This window comes from Sorex fumeus, unplaced genomic scaffold, assembly GCF_029834395.1.
Source record: "Sorex fumeus unplaced genomic scaffold, SorFum_2.1 ptg000128l, whole genome shotgun sequence".
NCBI lineage: Eukaryota > Metazoa > Chordata > Mammalia > Eulipotyphla > Soricidae > Sorex > Sorex fumeus.
The window spans coordinates 55080099-55093421 of record NW_026606185.1 but is presented as its reverse complement, the minus strand read 5'-3'; the positions used below and the strand labels follow the sequence as shown (position 1 = coordinate 55093421).

Genomic DNA, 13323 nt, shown 5'->3' with positions numbered 1-13323 from the left:
GGGCTATACCCAACAATGCTCAGGGATTACTCCCAGCTTTGTGCTCAGGAATTACTCTTGGTGGTGCCTGGGAAATGCTGAGATCAAGCCCAGGTAGGCCAAGTGCAAGGTGAGTGCTTTACACTCTTTACTGTCTCTGGCTCCTGAATGAAAGTTTTTGTGTAAGACAGACAGGTACACTGAATTCTGAGTTTACTCTGATTGTTCTATGGCTGTGTTCTTGGCCAGATAATGCATCTGAGAACTGTGGATGCTTTATTCCTAATAATTCCCTTCCTGGATTACCTCAGAGACACAAATATTCCCATCTACTAATTTATTCCCAACATTTTCATCCTCAAAGTCATTAGGATTCCAAACTAATTAAAGTTATACCTTACTGTAATATTTTGAGAAGATGGAGATTTAACATGCTTAATTACAAAGAAATAAAAACAAAACAAAGAAAGAAGAGAAGGAAATAGGGGTAAAGGAAGAGACAATAAAAAAGAGGAGAAAGCAATGGATAGGAGGAAGAAGAAGAGAAGCGAAATCTAGATCAAATGGAAGTTGGATGTAAAAAAATAAGGACATTCTTGCAGTAAAAATTCTGTAAAAGCAAACTACTAAAATCCAATGCTATCTTAAGGAAGGGTTATTTTCATTCAGAAAAGAATTCATTCTAGATATTTTCTCAACCACAAACAGGAAGACGATATATAGTCACAATTTGACTTAGAGCAATATACAAAGTGTAATAAGGGATTTTCCAATTATGTATGTAATTAAAGGATCTGTCTTTTTAATGTCAGAATAGTCTATTTTTCCCTAACTATGCTAAAATTCAAATTGATGTTTATTTAGAAAACAGTCAAATGATGATGATTAGATTGCTTCACTGAATTTGTTATGGTATTCAAAACAGTTAAAATAACTAACCTTGGCTAGAAAAATGCGTATGGAAAAGTTGGTTATTCAAAATATCTGATGTGGGGATGGAGAGACAGTATTGTGAACAGGGCCCTTGCCTTGTGTGCAGCTGACTCAGGTTTGATTCTCAATATCCCTTATGGTCCTATGGTCCCTGAGCACAGAGCTAGGAGTAAACCCTGAACACCGCCAGGTGTGACATATCTATCTATCTATCTATCTATCTATCTATCTATCTATCTAAAGATATAGATATACACACATACAAATATATGTGACATGTATATATATGCACATATATATTTATATATACATATACACTAATCTATCTCAGAGAAATCAAGTATTTATTTTTTCCTCAAGTTTTGTGAATGTTGATGAAAAAACACTCTGGCATTGGAATCAGTTTTCAAAAGATTCAGGGCCATCATATACAAAATATATATCACGGACTAATACTTAAGAAAGAATGTGGCTCTAATAACATCAACACTTCCTCTTAGATCAAGCACACTCTCCCACTCTCCCAGCCTCTCTCTCGCGGATTGTGCCTGTCATGGTCAGGTAAAAATTCTCCTTTAACTCCCTGTCCTCTGTGGATTAAATGTAATACATAACATAGACAATAGACAACATGCCCTCCAGGATTTATACTCTATTATTTTTACTGCCTTGTTTCCCCTTGTTGTCCCATGAATATTATGCTCCAGTTACCTGTACCATTCATAATTGTGTGTATGCATGTGTGTTTGTGTGTGTGTGTGTATGTGTGTGTGTGCTTGGAGTGGGGCAGAGGTCTTTGAGCCTCACCCAGCAGTGCTCAGGGCTTACTCCTAGCTCTGAGGTGCTTGGTTCTTCTGGCTCTGTTCTCAAGGATGAGGATCGGTGATGCTTGGATGTAAGTTTTCCTTGGAAGACTCTGAAATAGGGATTTTAGGATCTACTAGTCCACAGCCCAGCAATCACTAATTTTGTGAAAGGGCTTCTTATTTTACCAAACAGAATTTAAACTTTGATCTACTTTCTCTGACTTCCATTTGCCCAACATTCTTATTATTTTTCTCATGTTGTTACTTCATGTGTTTTTATTCTATTAACTGTTTTTTTTCTGTATTATATTATAACCCTTTCAATGATATAGACTGTATTCTCTCTTCCTTTTGTATGGAGTTGTATTTCAGAACCTGTATATTATAAAATATTGGAAACTAATAGTTAATTTCTGGGTCAAGGGGATAAATCTGATTTCTGTTTTATATGGTTTGTAAAGCCTCTACCCCACAGGCATGAATTTCTTTGTTAAGTGCATGAATAACATATAAGATTTCCTGCCATGGAAATTCTCTTGGGCATTTGTTACATAAATTGTCCCCACGCTTATTCCTTTCTCTTGAAATGGAACATTCAGTTTTTACTTTTGGAACAAACTTTCTTCCGAGACCTGTGAAAACCGGTCACAAACAAAGACGTCATGGTTTTCACCAACTTTCTCTACAGCTATGTGATTCTCTCTTCGTGGAGACTGAATAGTTATACAATGAAAGGAAACCTAAGGTGTCAAACTGTTGAAATAGCAGAGCTTTGGTCAAGGGGCATCACATCTAATTCTGGGTCTTTTCCTTTTTCAAGACCTGAGTAGTTCAGGTTCCCGGCAGCTATTTTTATTTTTTTGAGTTGAGTAAAATTGAGGAATCATCACCTGGATAGATAGTGTTTTATTTCAAGAATTTGCCATCTCTCCTTATCTTTATCATGAGCAATTTCAGCACAAGTGCATAACAACGCAGTCCCAAGTAGTCTTTATGTTGTTGCAGAATTAGAAACAACCCCTAGAGTTATTTCATTCATTTCATTTCCTTCTCACAGTTATAAAATCTGCAGACACTTGTGAATTACTTCTTGTTTCTCATCATCACCCCTGGATCTCATCCACATGTTATTTACACCTTTGGTCCAGATCATTATCTGCTTTGACAATCACCCTTCCCACTAACCACATTTCTAAAAGTTAATATCTTTTTATTTTCAGCAGTAGGTCTTACCAATAGTTTCTTTACAAGGATAGGTAGTTGATAAGAAATCAAGAAGGTACATTTATCAAGTCAGATTTGGTGTGCATTTAATGTTTTAAAAAAGGGAAGGGATGAATAAATTTGCTTGCTTTAAGAGGAAATTACTACCCCTTCTCTTTCACTCAGAGAAGCCCAAATGCCTTACTGATTTACATTTAGCTCCTTTTCATCTCCTTTCAAGTAAAAAGGAAGAGCAGGGTCTTTATTCTCCCCTAGTACATAACTCATTCAGCTTGTCTTATTCTTCCAAAGAGGCTGTGAACATTGGCACACAGAATTCTAGAAGAAAGAGTCAATATATGTAAACATGTAAAATAGAAGAAGAGACTATTGACAAGCTAGGACATTTCTTATAGAAAAAGTAGTCATCAAAAATGTAAAATATTCACAACAAACTCTTTGGAGCTAAAGTAGAAGGCTGAAATAAAACAACTGCAGGGGCACAGGATAAATTCTAAAGGAAAGAATTTAATTTTTCCAAACAAGAGTTTAATTGCCATAAATTTTTAAAATTTGGAAATGTAGCCTACTTTCAGCTTTGCTATAATACTTTTGAATTATTTGAAAATCACATTAAAACCTGAATTTCTTCAAATGTTGAATTTCTGTGCATTATAAATGCTAATTACACTCCATGACTGTTGACAATGTAAATGTAAGGTATGTGATCCCTAGTGAATGGTAATGGTAAGATTTGAAATAGCTATTTCTTCCCCTATATTTGAACTCAAGGAATGTCTCATTGTGTTGCCTTTTTTTCCAAAGAATGAACATGAAAACTCACAGCCATCCCAAATCCACTGAGGTTATTTAGGGTAAGCATCTGTGAGACTCCATTTGTAATGCAACATTTCATTTTGTATCTAATTTTTCCTCTTTGAGTAAATATAACCATGTGACTGTTGACTGGAAATATATATATATATTCTTTGGGCAGAGCTCCGTGTGTGAATTTCTGCCTTCTCTTATATGTATTGAAAAGATTTATATTCAGATCCCTTGAGTTATTGCCCAGATTGCATCATTTCTTGGAGACTCATTTTCTTTTTTTCTAAAGCAGGGAGAATGATATTATATTTTAAAATGCTCTGGAGGGCCAAAGAGATAGTACTCCCGGTAGGCTACTTGCCAACCTGAGTTCAATCCCCAAAACTATATCTTGTCCCTGAGCATCACCAGGAGTGACCCCAGAGCATGGAGGCAGAAGTAAGCCCTGAGAGCAGTTTAGTGCAGCCTCAAAACCCCAAAAGTAAATAAATAAATTAAAACATATTTAAATGCTGCAATTCTCTAATAACTTTCCATAGTATAATACATACTTTAGAGATCAGTGTAGCCATTGTTTCCATGTTGGCAGATCCCAGTGACACACCTACCAAGTATCCAAAGTAGAACACGTGAAACTTTCCTTTTTGGACCTACCTGCCTCATAGGTGGTAGCATGTGCTGTCATGCTCCAAGTACTTGACCTTCGGTTCTTGGTGACCATGACTGAGAACTCATACATTGTGTTGGGCTTGAGACCTGTGGCTGTGTAACTCAAAGATGTTGTGTCTTCTGACTACACCAGTGGGAAAGAAACAACAGGAAAAAATAATAAACTCTATTAACCTGGTAAGGAAGGCATACAAACAGACGATCAAATCACATGGCAAAACTGGGGTCCATTTCCACACAGAAGCATGAGAACTTAGCTCTGACTCTCCTTCCTTTCTATCATGCAGTTTACATGCACTGATTGTCCATCCAAGACATAATCGATAAAAATCAGGAATTATGTTGTTCAAAGGGGGCAGTAAGCTGATAAATTTGCCCGAGGAAGGCAATAACCACAGCAACAGGACAAATTGCACTTCCTTCCGTCAATTCTTTTTTTAAGGTTATCTATACTGAGTTTAACCTCAATTTATTCCTAATAATAGAAATCTTTTTCTCAGAGATTTTAATGTGACATTTATTACATAGATTCGCAGCATTTTCTTCCAGTGGTAGAAATTCATTTTTAGAATTCCACTGTTTGTCATGCTTTATTTGAGTTTAATTTAATGTTTTTTAAAGGGTCACATTTATCAGTATTACAGGTCAGCATAACTATAGCCAGTGTTGCTTGTGGGGGGCCCATGGTACTGAACACTTTGGGGCCTCATACATGCAAAGCATGTGTTCTGCCCGCTGAGAAATCTTGGCCCCCTGTTATGTTATCATAAAAGACATTGATTATGCTTTTTCAGTGATTCCAGAATCTATTCATCTGCTCTGGAGAAAATTAACAAAGGCATTAGTATATTGGGTGCTTCTTTTTCTTTGTACACACATCATATTAAATAGACATATAAGTAAGGTCATTTGAACAGTTGGTCAGGACAAAAACACAAAAAAATGTGTTACTATCAGTATTCTTTATCTTCCACCTCCATTTATCTTTTTAAAAAGTGAATTATAGATATTTCAGTAGAACTTAAACTATCTTGTTTACTTTACAGATTAAAATAGTAATTAAAAGGCAACTTAACCTCACAGGTTAATGCACGTTTTGTATATGATCAAAAAATTTTAATACTACTCAAGCCTCTTATAAATATCAATTTATATTTCCTATTAGATGTTGATTTTCTTTCAAAGTTAAAAGTTACTTTTACTTTGAAATATATTACATTTGTCATTTATCTATGATATTGGAACATCAAGAGAATATCTTTTCTTCTACCCATGTCGTATCTCTTTCTCTCTTACCACTCTAGTGTGGTGTATCTTTTTTATTCTATCATGAATCCTTCTCAGCTTACAGCATGAAAACCCTCCATTTCATTACAAGACCAAATAAATATTTAACTGCACTAATGACATTTTGACGATGTGCTCATCCAGCCTATTAAAGTGATGAACTCATAAACATCTATCAGAACCTATCAGAACCTCTTTTTACAAATTGCTCTAAAAATGTGTGCCCTAAATAATGTGAAAATACTTTGAATGCTCAGGACTCAGAAGGTGGAATTTCATCAAATAAAATACAAAATGGGCAGCTGTATCTGACATACTGACATATAGCTTTGGTTCTAACCCTCTTTTGCTACCATGAATATCTCTAACTCTTAGAAATGAAAATAGAAGGAAAAATGGGACAATGGGAAATATTTCATCTAGGAGTCAAGGGTCACATTTTGATCAAAGTAGTCTCTGAATACACACACTACTGACTTTGGGGAGGCCCCTAAGCTCTAATGTCTTTTTGTTTTGGAATGAAACACCAGAGATCTAGAAATACTATAAATTTACTAGTGTAGTCATGTATTTTATGAGAGGTTATTGCTCAACACAAATCTTTAAGAATTTTGAAAAATCATGGTGTTTTGTTTAGTTTTTATTTGGGTGTCCAGGGGTGGGGCACAACCACTGGTATTCAAAGTTTACTTCTAGCTCTATAGTCAGGACTTACTTCACTCCTGGGTGGAGGAAATATTGGTACAGAGGATTGGACCTCGGTGAGCCATTTGCGGGGTCAATGCCTAACCTACTGTACTAGCTCTTCAATTCCCAGAAAATCATGAATCATGTTCATTTTAGTTATTTTAATAAGCATAAACTATCCATATAGCACCTCTCTGAGGCTCAGTTCTCTCACGTAACCATAGATATAACCATAGCATATAACCATAGCATTGACCTGAAGAATTTTCCCTGATGTAAGCATTAATTAACTGATAACTACAATATTTTATATATGATACTGGGTTATCATTTTAGGCATGTCTTAAATTCCCTTTGAGTTATATCATGAGGGCTGAGAATGGGCCTTGTACTATTTATTAGCCTTGTTTGACTTATATCCTCTGCAATACCAATACTTTCTCTGTTAAAAGTATTTAATGATTAATACATTTAGATTGGGAATGTAAATTCATAAATATAATTATTCATTTAATCATTTTAGTGGAAACCAATACAAATTATATCATGTGATTAGGACCATCAATAACAGAGTTTTAAAGAATCAATATGAATGTCTAGATCATGACTTGCATAAGGAGGGACACTGTCAGAAGTGATCCTGGATGATACCCTTATGTCATTTGAGCTCTAATCTAATAGAGGATTTTCTTACTTGTTTAGAGTAGCTCAGAGACTGCTTCCAGACTGGAAGTAATACAAGGTCGCATGAAGAGCCTTGTATTGGACTAGTTTCTTTCATATGCAAAGTATGCACTCCTCCATTTGAGTCATCTTCTAGATCCCAATGGATAATTGTGTGTGTGTGTGTGTGTATGTGTGTTTGTGGTGTGTGTGTGCATACGTGTGTGTTTTAAAACCTTTCTTAGATCAGGGCAGATGATGGGGAGAGAGATGGATGCAATCTTTCACTTTATTATAAAAGTTCAATCCAGGAGAAAAACTGGTAACTCATCCTAAAGACTTGTTTTTTTGTTGGATTCACTTTACAGGAATTTCTGGTTAAGTCCAATAATTCTGCATCTGCTGTCTTAACTATTCAATAGAAAAAATTTGCTTCAAGAAATATGGAACTCAAACCATTCTTGTAGGGAATGATTATTGTTCTCCATAGCATTTTCCATACCAACAAAATACCATTGGCCATTCTTTGAAATGAATGTATCTTTTAAGCACAGGAATTATGGACATAAATTTTTAAAATAATCTTTTAAAGTAAACTTAAAAATGGTCAATCCATTTATGAAGGTTGTTTTATGTTTAATACTCTTAGATGTTTCATTGGTTGTCTTATTCAATAATGTTAACTTTATTTATAGCACTGCTGAGTCTTAAATCTAATATTATAAAGGGATGAATTGGGTACTTATAGCATATTTTATATCGATGATTCTATCTAAACTTGCCTGGAGAGTTTTTCCCTGATACCTGAACTAGCAAAGCAAAAGCACCAAAGAAAACCATATTTTAAATGGTTTTGACCAAAACCTGATTTATGATGAATGTGAATTTTGTGTCACTTAAAAGTTGAATGGAAATATAAGTAGATATAGCATGGTTATAGGAGGAAAGAGGCAGAATTACAATATTATGGATGGAATTTTGCTTTATCTCAGGGTGTTTAGAGTTAGAAGTTTGCAAAGGATATGTTTCATTGCCTCATACAACAAATGCCTTGAGCCTGAATTAAGTAAAATGGTAGTTCAGCAGAAAAGAAGATTGAAAATGTACAAACAATCCTAATTCTACCCCTAAAGAGCTCTTCTATGGTTGTGTGATGACTCAGTGATAGAACAAGAACAAGAGGTCTGTCTAATTCACTTTAATTTAAGAGGATTGTCCATTGTGGATTTTCTTTACCATATAAAATTGCTTCCATGCTAAAAGTTTAGATACTAATGGTTTAGAAAGCATTTGAAGGATATGATTTGAAATATCTCCCAATTTGTGTATACCCTATAGTATTCTCAGGAAGATGGATCTTTGCAACATTAATAGATTGCCTTGGGTATCAATCTAGATTCCAAATTAAAAGAAAGACACCAAAATCTGTCCAGAAAATTAATGTGGCATCCTGCTACTTTCTAAGGGAAATGACATTCCCTGGTACAGAACCAAATTATTTATACAATTTCAGCATCTGGTGGTATTCAAAATAACATTTTGCAGCTCTTGCTTGATGTTTGTCTATCTTCCCTTAGAACTATTTCCTAAGGCACCATTACTTCTATAACTAATTCTTGATATTGGGCAATTAAAAAGCTTGGGTTTTCTACTTAGTGTCACTGCACCCAGATGACTCATGTCAAGCAGAGTTAAAACAATGTATTAAACAAATGACAGTTCATTAAACAAGCCACACTATCAATTAGAGTTTCACCTTGTATTTTGCATTCGCGGAAAAGCTGGTCCTCCATCGGACAGTATACAGTCGCACTTCAGATGATTTTTGGTTCTTAGGGACAGAGTTGTCTGCCCAGCTGACTCTCACAGCATCATGGGTAAGAGCCACAGCCTGTACACCTACTGGTGGGAGCATGGGGGTGGAGACATCTGGGACCGAGGTGGGGAAATCATCAAGCAAAGGATAATAATCAACTGGGTCAGTGGGATCTGGGTTAAGCAACCCATCAAATGAAACAAACAAACAAATATGTAAATAAAAGAGTTAACAAAAATAAACATCAGTGATAACACAATCACAATGAGTTAAATGCATGGCAATAATGATGAAAGGGAACATAAGAAGAACAGAAAGAGTACAATTAATTCAATCGGAAAACTCATTTGAAATAGTTTCTACATTACAAAAATTATGATTTCCTGTGAGCTAGATATTTTCTATGAGTGGTTTTTATTAATTCAGCTGTCACCTCTAGTTAAACATTCAAAAAGACTGCTTCTTCTTGGAATATCCCATGTGGCTTCTTAAATATCTAGTGTAGAATTCATCAGTTATGTAACTATACAAAGAGGCTTAAAAAGGGGTGTCTAGTTTGTTTTCTCTGTAAAGGAAATGAATGCTTCATTAACTGATATGTGTTTTACATGCAACTATTTTTTTCTCTTCCACGTCCAAGTTGATTGGGTTCCTCTAGTGATTTCATTGTTGGTTGGTCTCTACCCGCATAAATGTTGTTTAAGCAAAACAAATTATAAAGACCCAAGGGCCCTGAGGTCTTCAGCTATCTGTCTACAGTTGTCTCTGCTATGCTCATATGGCTAAGCAACGGCTTACTGATGTACATCTGAAGTGTATTTTACATAGAAATTCTCACAGAGTTATTACTTACATCTTTATACTTTGTGTTTGTTTGGGGGCTAGTCTTAGCTGTGCTCAGGACTTACTCCTGGCTCTGCACTCAGAGATAACACCTGAAGGGGCTTAAGGGACATTTTAGGGTGCTGGGGATTGAACCTGGGTTGGCAAAGAGCCAGAGTAGCACCCCACCCACTGTAATATCTCTCAGCTCCCGTGTTTGACTTTTTAAGGTATTCTTACATTTTGCATTCCTTGCTGTACATTTTCAAGTTTGGTAGAAAGGTATTCTGGAACGGGGAAACAGAAGGAATGACCTCTCGACTGATAGGTCACATATACCTTGATCCATAACACAATCCACATCTGCATAATGATGTATGAGTTTAGAAAATACTCTCAAAAATCTCTTGATCTCTCTTATGCCAGGCTGTCAAAATCAGAGGAGCTTGTTTCTGGACTTTGGTGATACTTAACTTATCACCCTAATTTTTAAACCCTGTACCTAGTAAGAGACTCTCAACAATAACAAAAATAAGTAAGCTCTCAGGCTGGCTGTATGGTGTTGTCTGGAGAGATGGGATCTACGAACAGTGGACTACCCAAAGCTGCCTCCACACAGAATTTATACATTTAAACAGCTGAGCTCCGAGTGCAGCAGCTGCTGGCTGGTTTTGATGATTGCTTCACTTTGTCCACTGCATTTCAAATGCCTAGCCCCTACTCATCACTCTGTTTTCCAATGAATTATTTATCAGTTTACTGGGCTGTGGTCTTTGGAGCAAACTATAAAATCTGAAAACAAAAACAGAACAAAAGAAAAGAAAGAAAAGGGAGAAAAAATGTGTGTTTAAAATTTAATGACAGAGCCCAGACATCCCACATTTCCTTTGATGGGTTCTTTTTATTAAAGGTTCCTTCAAATCCAAATGAATTTATGAAATGATGAAGGAGGAACTGAAGACACCGAAGCCTCCAGGAAGATCCCAACATGTGTCAGGTGGCCAAAGAGCTGCCACCATATACTCGTTTCTATTTTTAGCTGTATTGCCAAGAAGAATGTCCCATACACAAGCATCCTCATCTGAACAACAAAGATCTTTTTGATTATATTAATGAGTGACACTGTTTATTGTGTCTTTGCTTAGTTTTATGGGAAAATCTAGGTAAGCTTTGTAGCCTTTCCATGGACACATGAAACCATGGACGGGGTTTAGGATAGGAGTCATTTTTCTTCAAGAAATGGTGATATTCATTCTATTTCTGGATTTGGGAAAAATACTTTATATGATTTACTAAATTAGTGTGTCCTTTAAATATTAACTATTTTTCACAGAATATGGCCCTCAGTGTCCTAACATGCATGCTACTGAATTGTATTTATAGATGAACTAAATATTTTTAAAATATCTACCCTTACCTATTTTAAGGAATGTTTTTTGGGCCTGGTTTGTCATTCTGTTTGCCACCTTCTCTAGAGCTTTACTAAAAAAATAGCCACTATTACATAAAAAATTACATCAATTAAATTAAATTTAGTATTATAATTGCTTCTCTGGATGCACTTCCCAATTTTAGTACTCAGTGGTCTGTCATACTGAATAGTATGGAGAGAGCAATAAGGCAGAATAGCCTTCTGAATAGTCATTACTGTTCTAAATGCATATATGTTTCATATATGGCCAATTTGCTTTTTCTCAGAAAAAGTACTTGAATTAAAAACTTTCTCTTGTTGTTGAAAACATTTTTTCAACAGAAACTAAGTACTTGAATTAAAAACTTTTAGTTGAAAGATTTTTTATTCTTTTTATTTTTCATATATGCTATGATTATGTTATGTTAAAAATTGTGAAGTGTATACAGACAGACACCTATAGGCAAATATGATCTTAAGAGTAAAAAAAATAGAGTTCTTTAATTTCTAATAGATACTTTGGTAAGGGTCTATTCCCAGGTTAATAAGCGTTTGAATTAAATAAGCTTTATTCCTGGATTATACTTCATTGAGACGTTGATAAAACAACCCAAAAGAGACAAGTGCCAGAAACACATCTCATTATTTCCCTGCCCTGGTCCCTTCTCTACTATTACACTGCCTTGTTCTAGCAACACTCTGAAACAAAAAGCTTTACAACCAAAGCGAAGTTCCTCAGCTGCCCATTTGACCTGGGGAAAGTTTCCACCAGCTCTCAGGCTGGTTTTCTGAGAATGCGATGAGACCCCAGAGCACACCAGCCCCTGGGCACCTGCGTGTAGGAAGCGCTGTCGCTGATACCTGTGCTGCTATTGTCCCTAGTTTCCTATGTGCTTTGTATGGGCTCTTCTGGGAATACTCCAAGGAAGCAGAGACAGAGGTCTCTGCGACACACAATGACACATTTACGGAAAGGATTTCTGCCAGAACTGTAACGTTTGATTTCATTTATTGGACTTTTGTTCTCTGTGATATATGGAGACCCAGTAAAAATAGGTCTGCCAGATCCAGGGAGAGTTTCTGCTTTTCCTCTGAAAAGGGCTGTGTGCATGAATTCTTCTCTAGTCTCTATTTTCAATGAAAAAATGTTTCATGCAACTTCTGGCTTTTAGTACCATTTCATTTTTTAGTTTCATCAGGATTAGTTAAACCAGGAGAAGAAACTTGGCCATGACTCACTGGTATTTTAGATACGGTTTGGGGATTGCCATTTGCTTACAATTTAGAATGGTAAAGGTAAACTAAAGGAAAAGACAAGGATGAGGGCCAGAGCAATAGTACAGCAGGGAGGGTGTTTGCCTTGCACGAGGTCCACCCAGATTCGATCCCCAGCATTCCATATGGTCCCCGAAGCACCAGAAGTTATTCCTGAGTGCAGATCCAGGAGTAACCCCTGAGTATCGCTGAGTGTGACTCAAAAAGCGGAAAAAAAAAAGAAGACAAGGATGAGGCCTTCTGGGGGTTCTTCTAAGCAAATGGTCTTCGGCCCAACGTGGGGTTTTTGTTTTTGTTTTCATTTATCTAAGTGACCCTTTGTAGTGGGCTTTAGTTTGAGTCAGAAAATCAAACATTTTTGGCAGGAGCGATAGTACAGCGGGTAAGGCATTTGTTTTGCATGTGGCTGACCTGGGTTTGATCCATGGCACCTAATCACCGCGTATGATTCATTGAATCTGACAGGAGTGACTTCTGAGCACAGAGCCAGGAGTAAGACCTGAGCACTGCCAGGTATGAACCAAAAAAACAAAAGCAAGGGGAAAAAAGAAAAAAATTAAGGGAAACATTTAGACCAGGAGAGCGTAATTCTCTGTGGCCTGATCAGTAATGGTGACCACACTAATGACTGGACTCTCAGCATCTTTGTCACACATGCAGAAAAAGTAGAAACTAATCCATAAAAATGATGGTAGGCACTGACACCATCAAGAATCTGCAAGTTCTCAGAGAATATTGCTGCTGGCGGAACAAGAGAATTAGGGAAAGGGAAAATTCTTGGCATCCAGATCACACACGGCTTCTATGCTGCATCTCCATTTTACTCCTCTCTCTCTCTCTATATATATATATATATAAATATATATGTATATATATATATATGTATACATATTTGCCATGACATATTTGAGAGGAAACACTCTGAAGGGTAATATTTCTTTTCA

The 13323-nt window shown here is 36.2% G+C and overlaps 1 protein-coding gene across 2 annotated transcripts in view; it reads right to left on the bottom strand.

Annotated features, from left to right (window-relative positions):
* DCC (DCC netrin 1 receptor) overlaps positions 1–13323 on the bottom strand; it is a 1215565-nt gene that overhangs the window by 124893 nt on the left and 1077349 nt on the right. Inside the window, exons 17-18 of one of the 2 annotated variants that reach the window (XM_056138055.1) lie at positions 8812–9044; positions 4404–4542 (exon numbers count right to left, since the gene is read on the bottom strand). The exons of the other annotated variant lie outside the window; for it this stretch is intronic. Coding sequence (XP_055994030.1) covers positions 4404–4542; positions 8812–9044 — 372 coding nt within the window. The remainder of the gene's footprint in view (positions 1–4403; positions 4543–8811; positions 9045–13323) is intronic. 2 annotated transcript variants of the gene reach the window in all.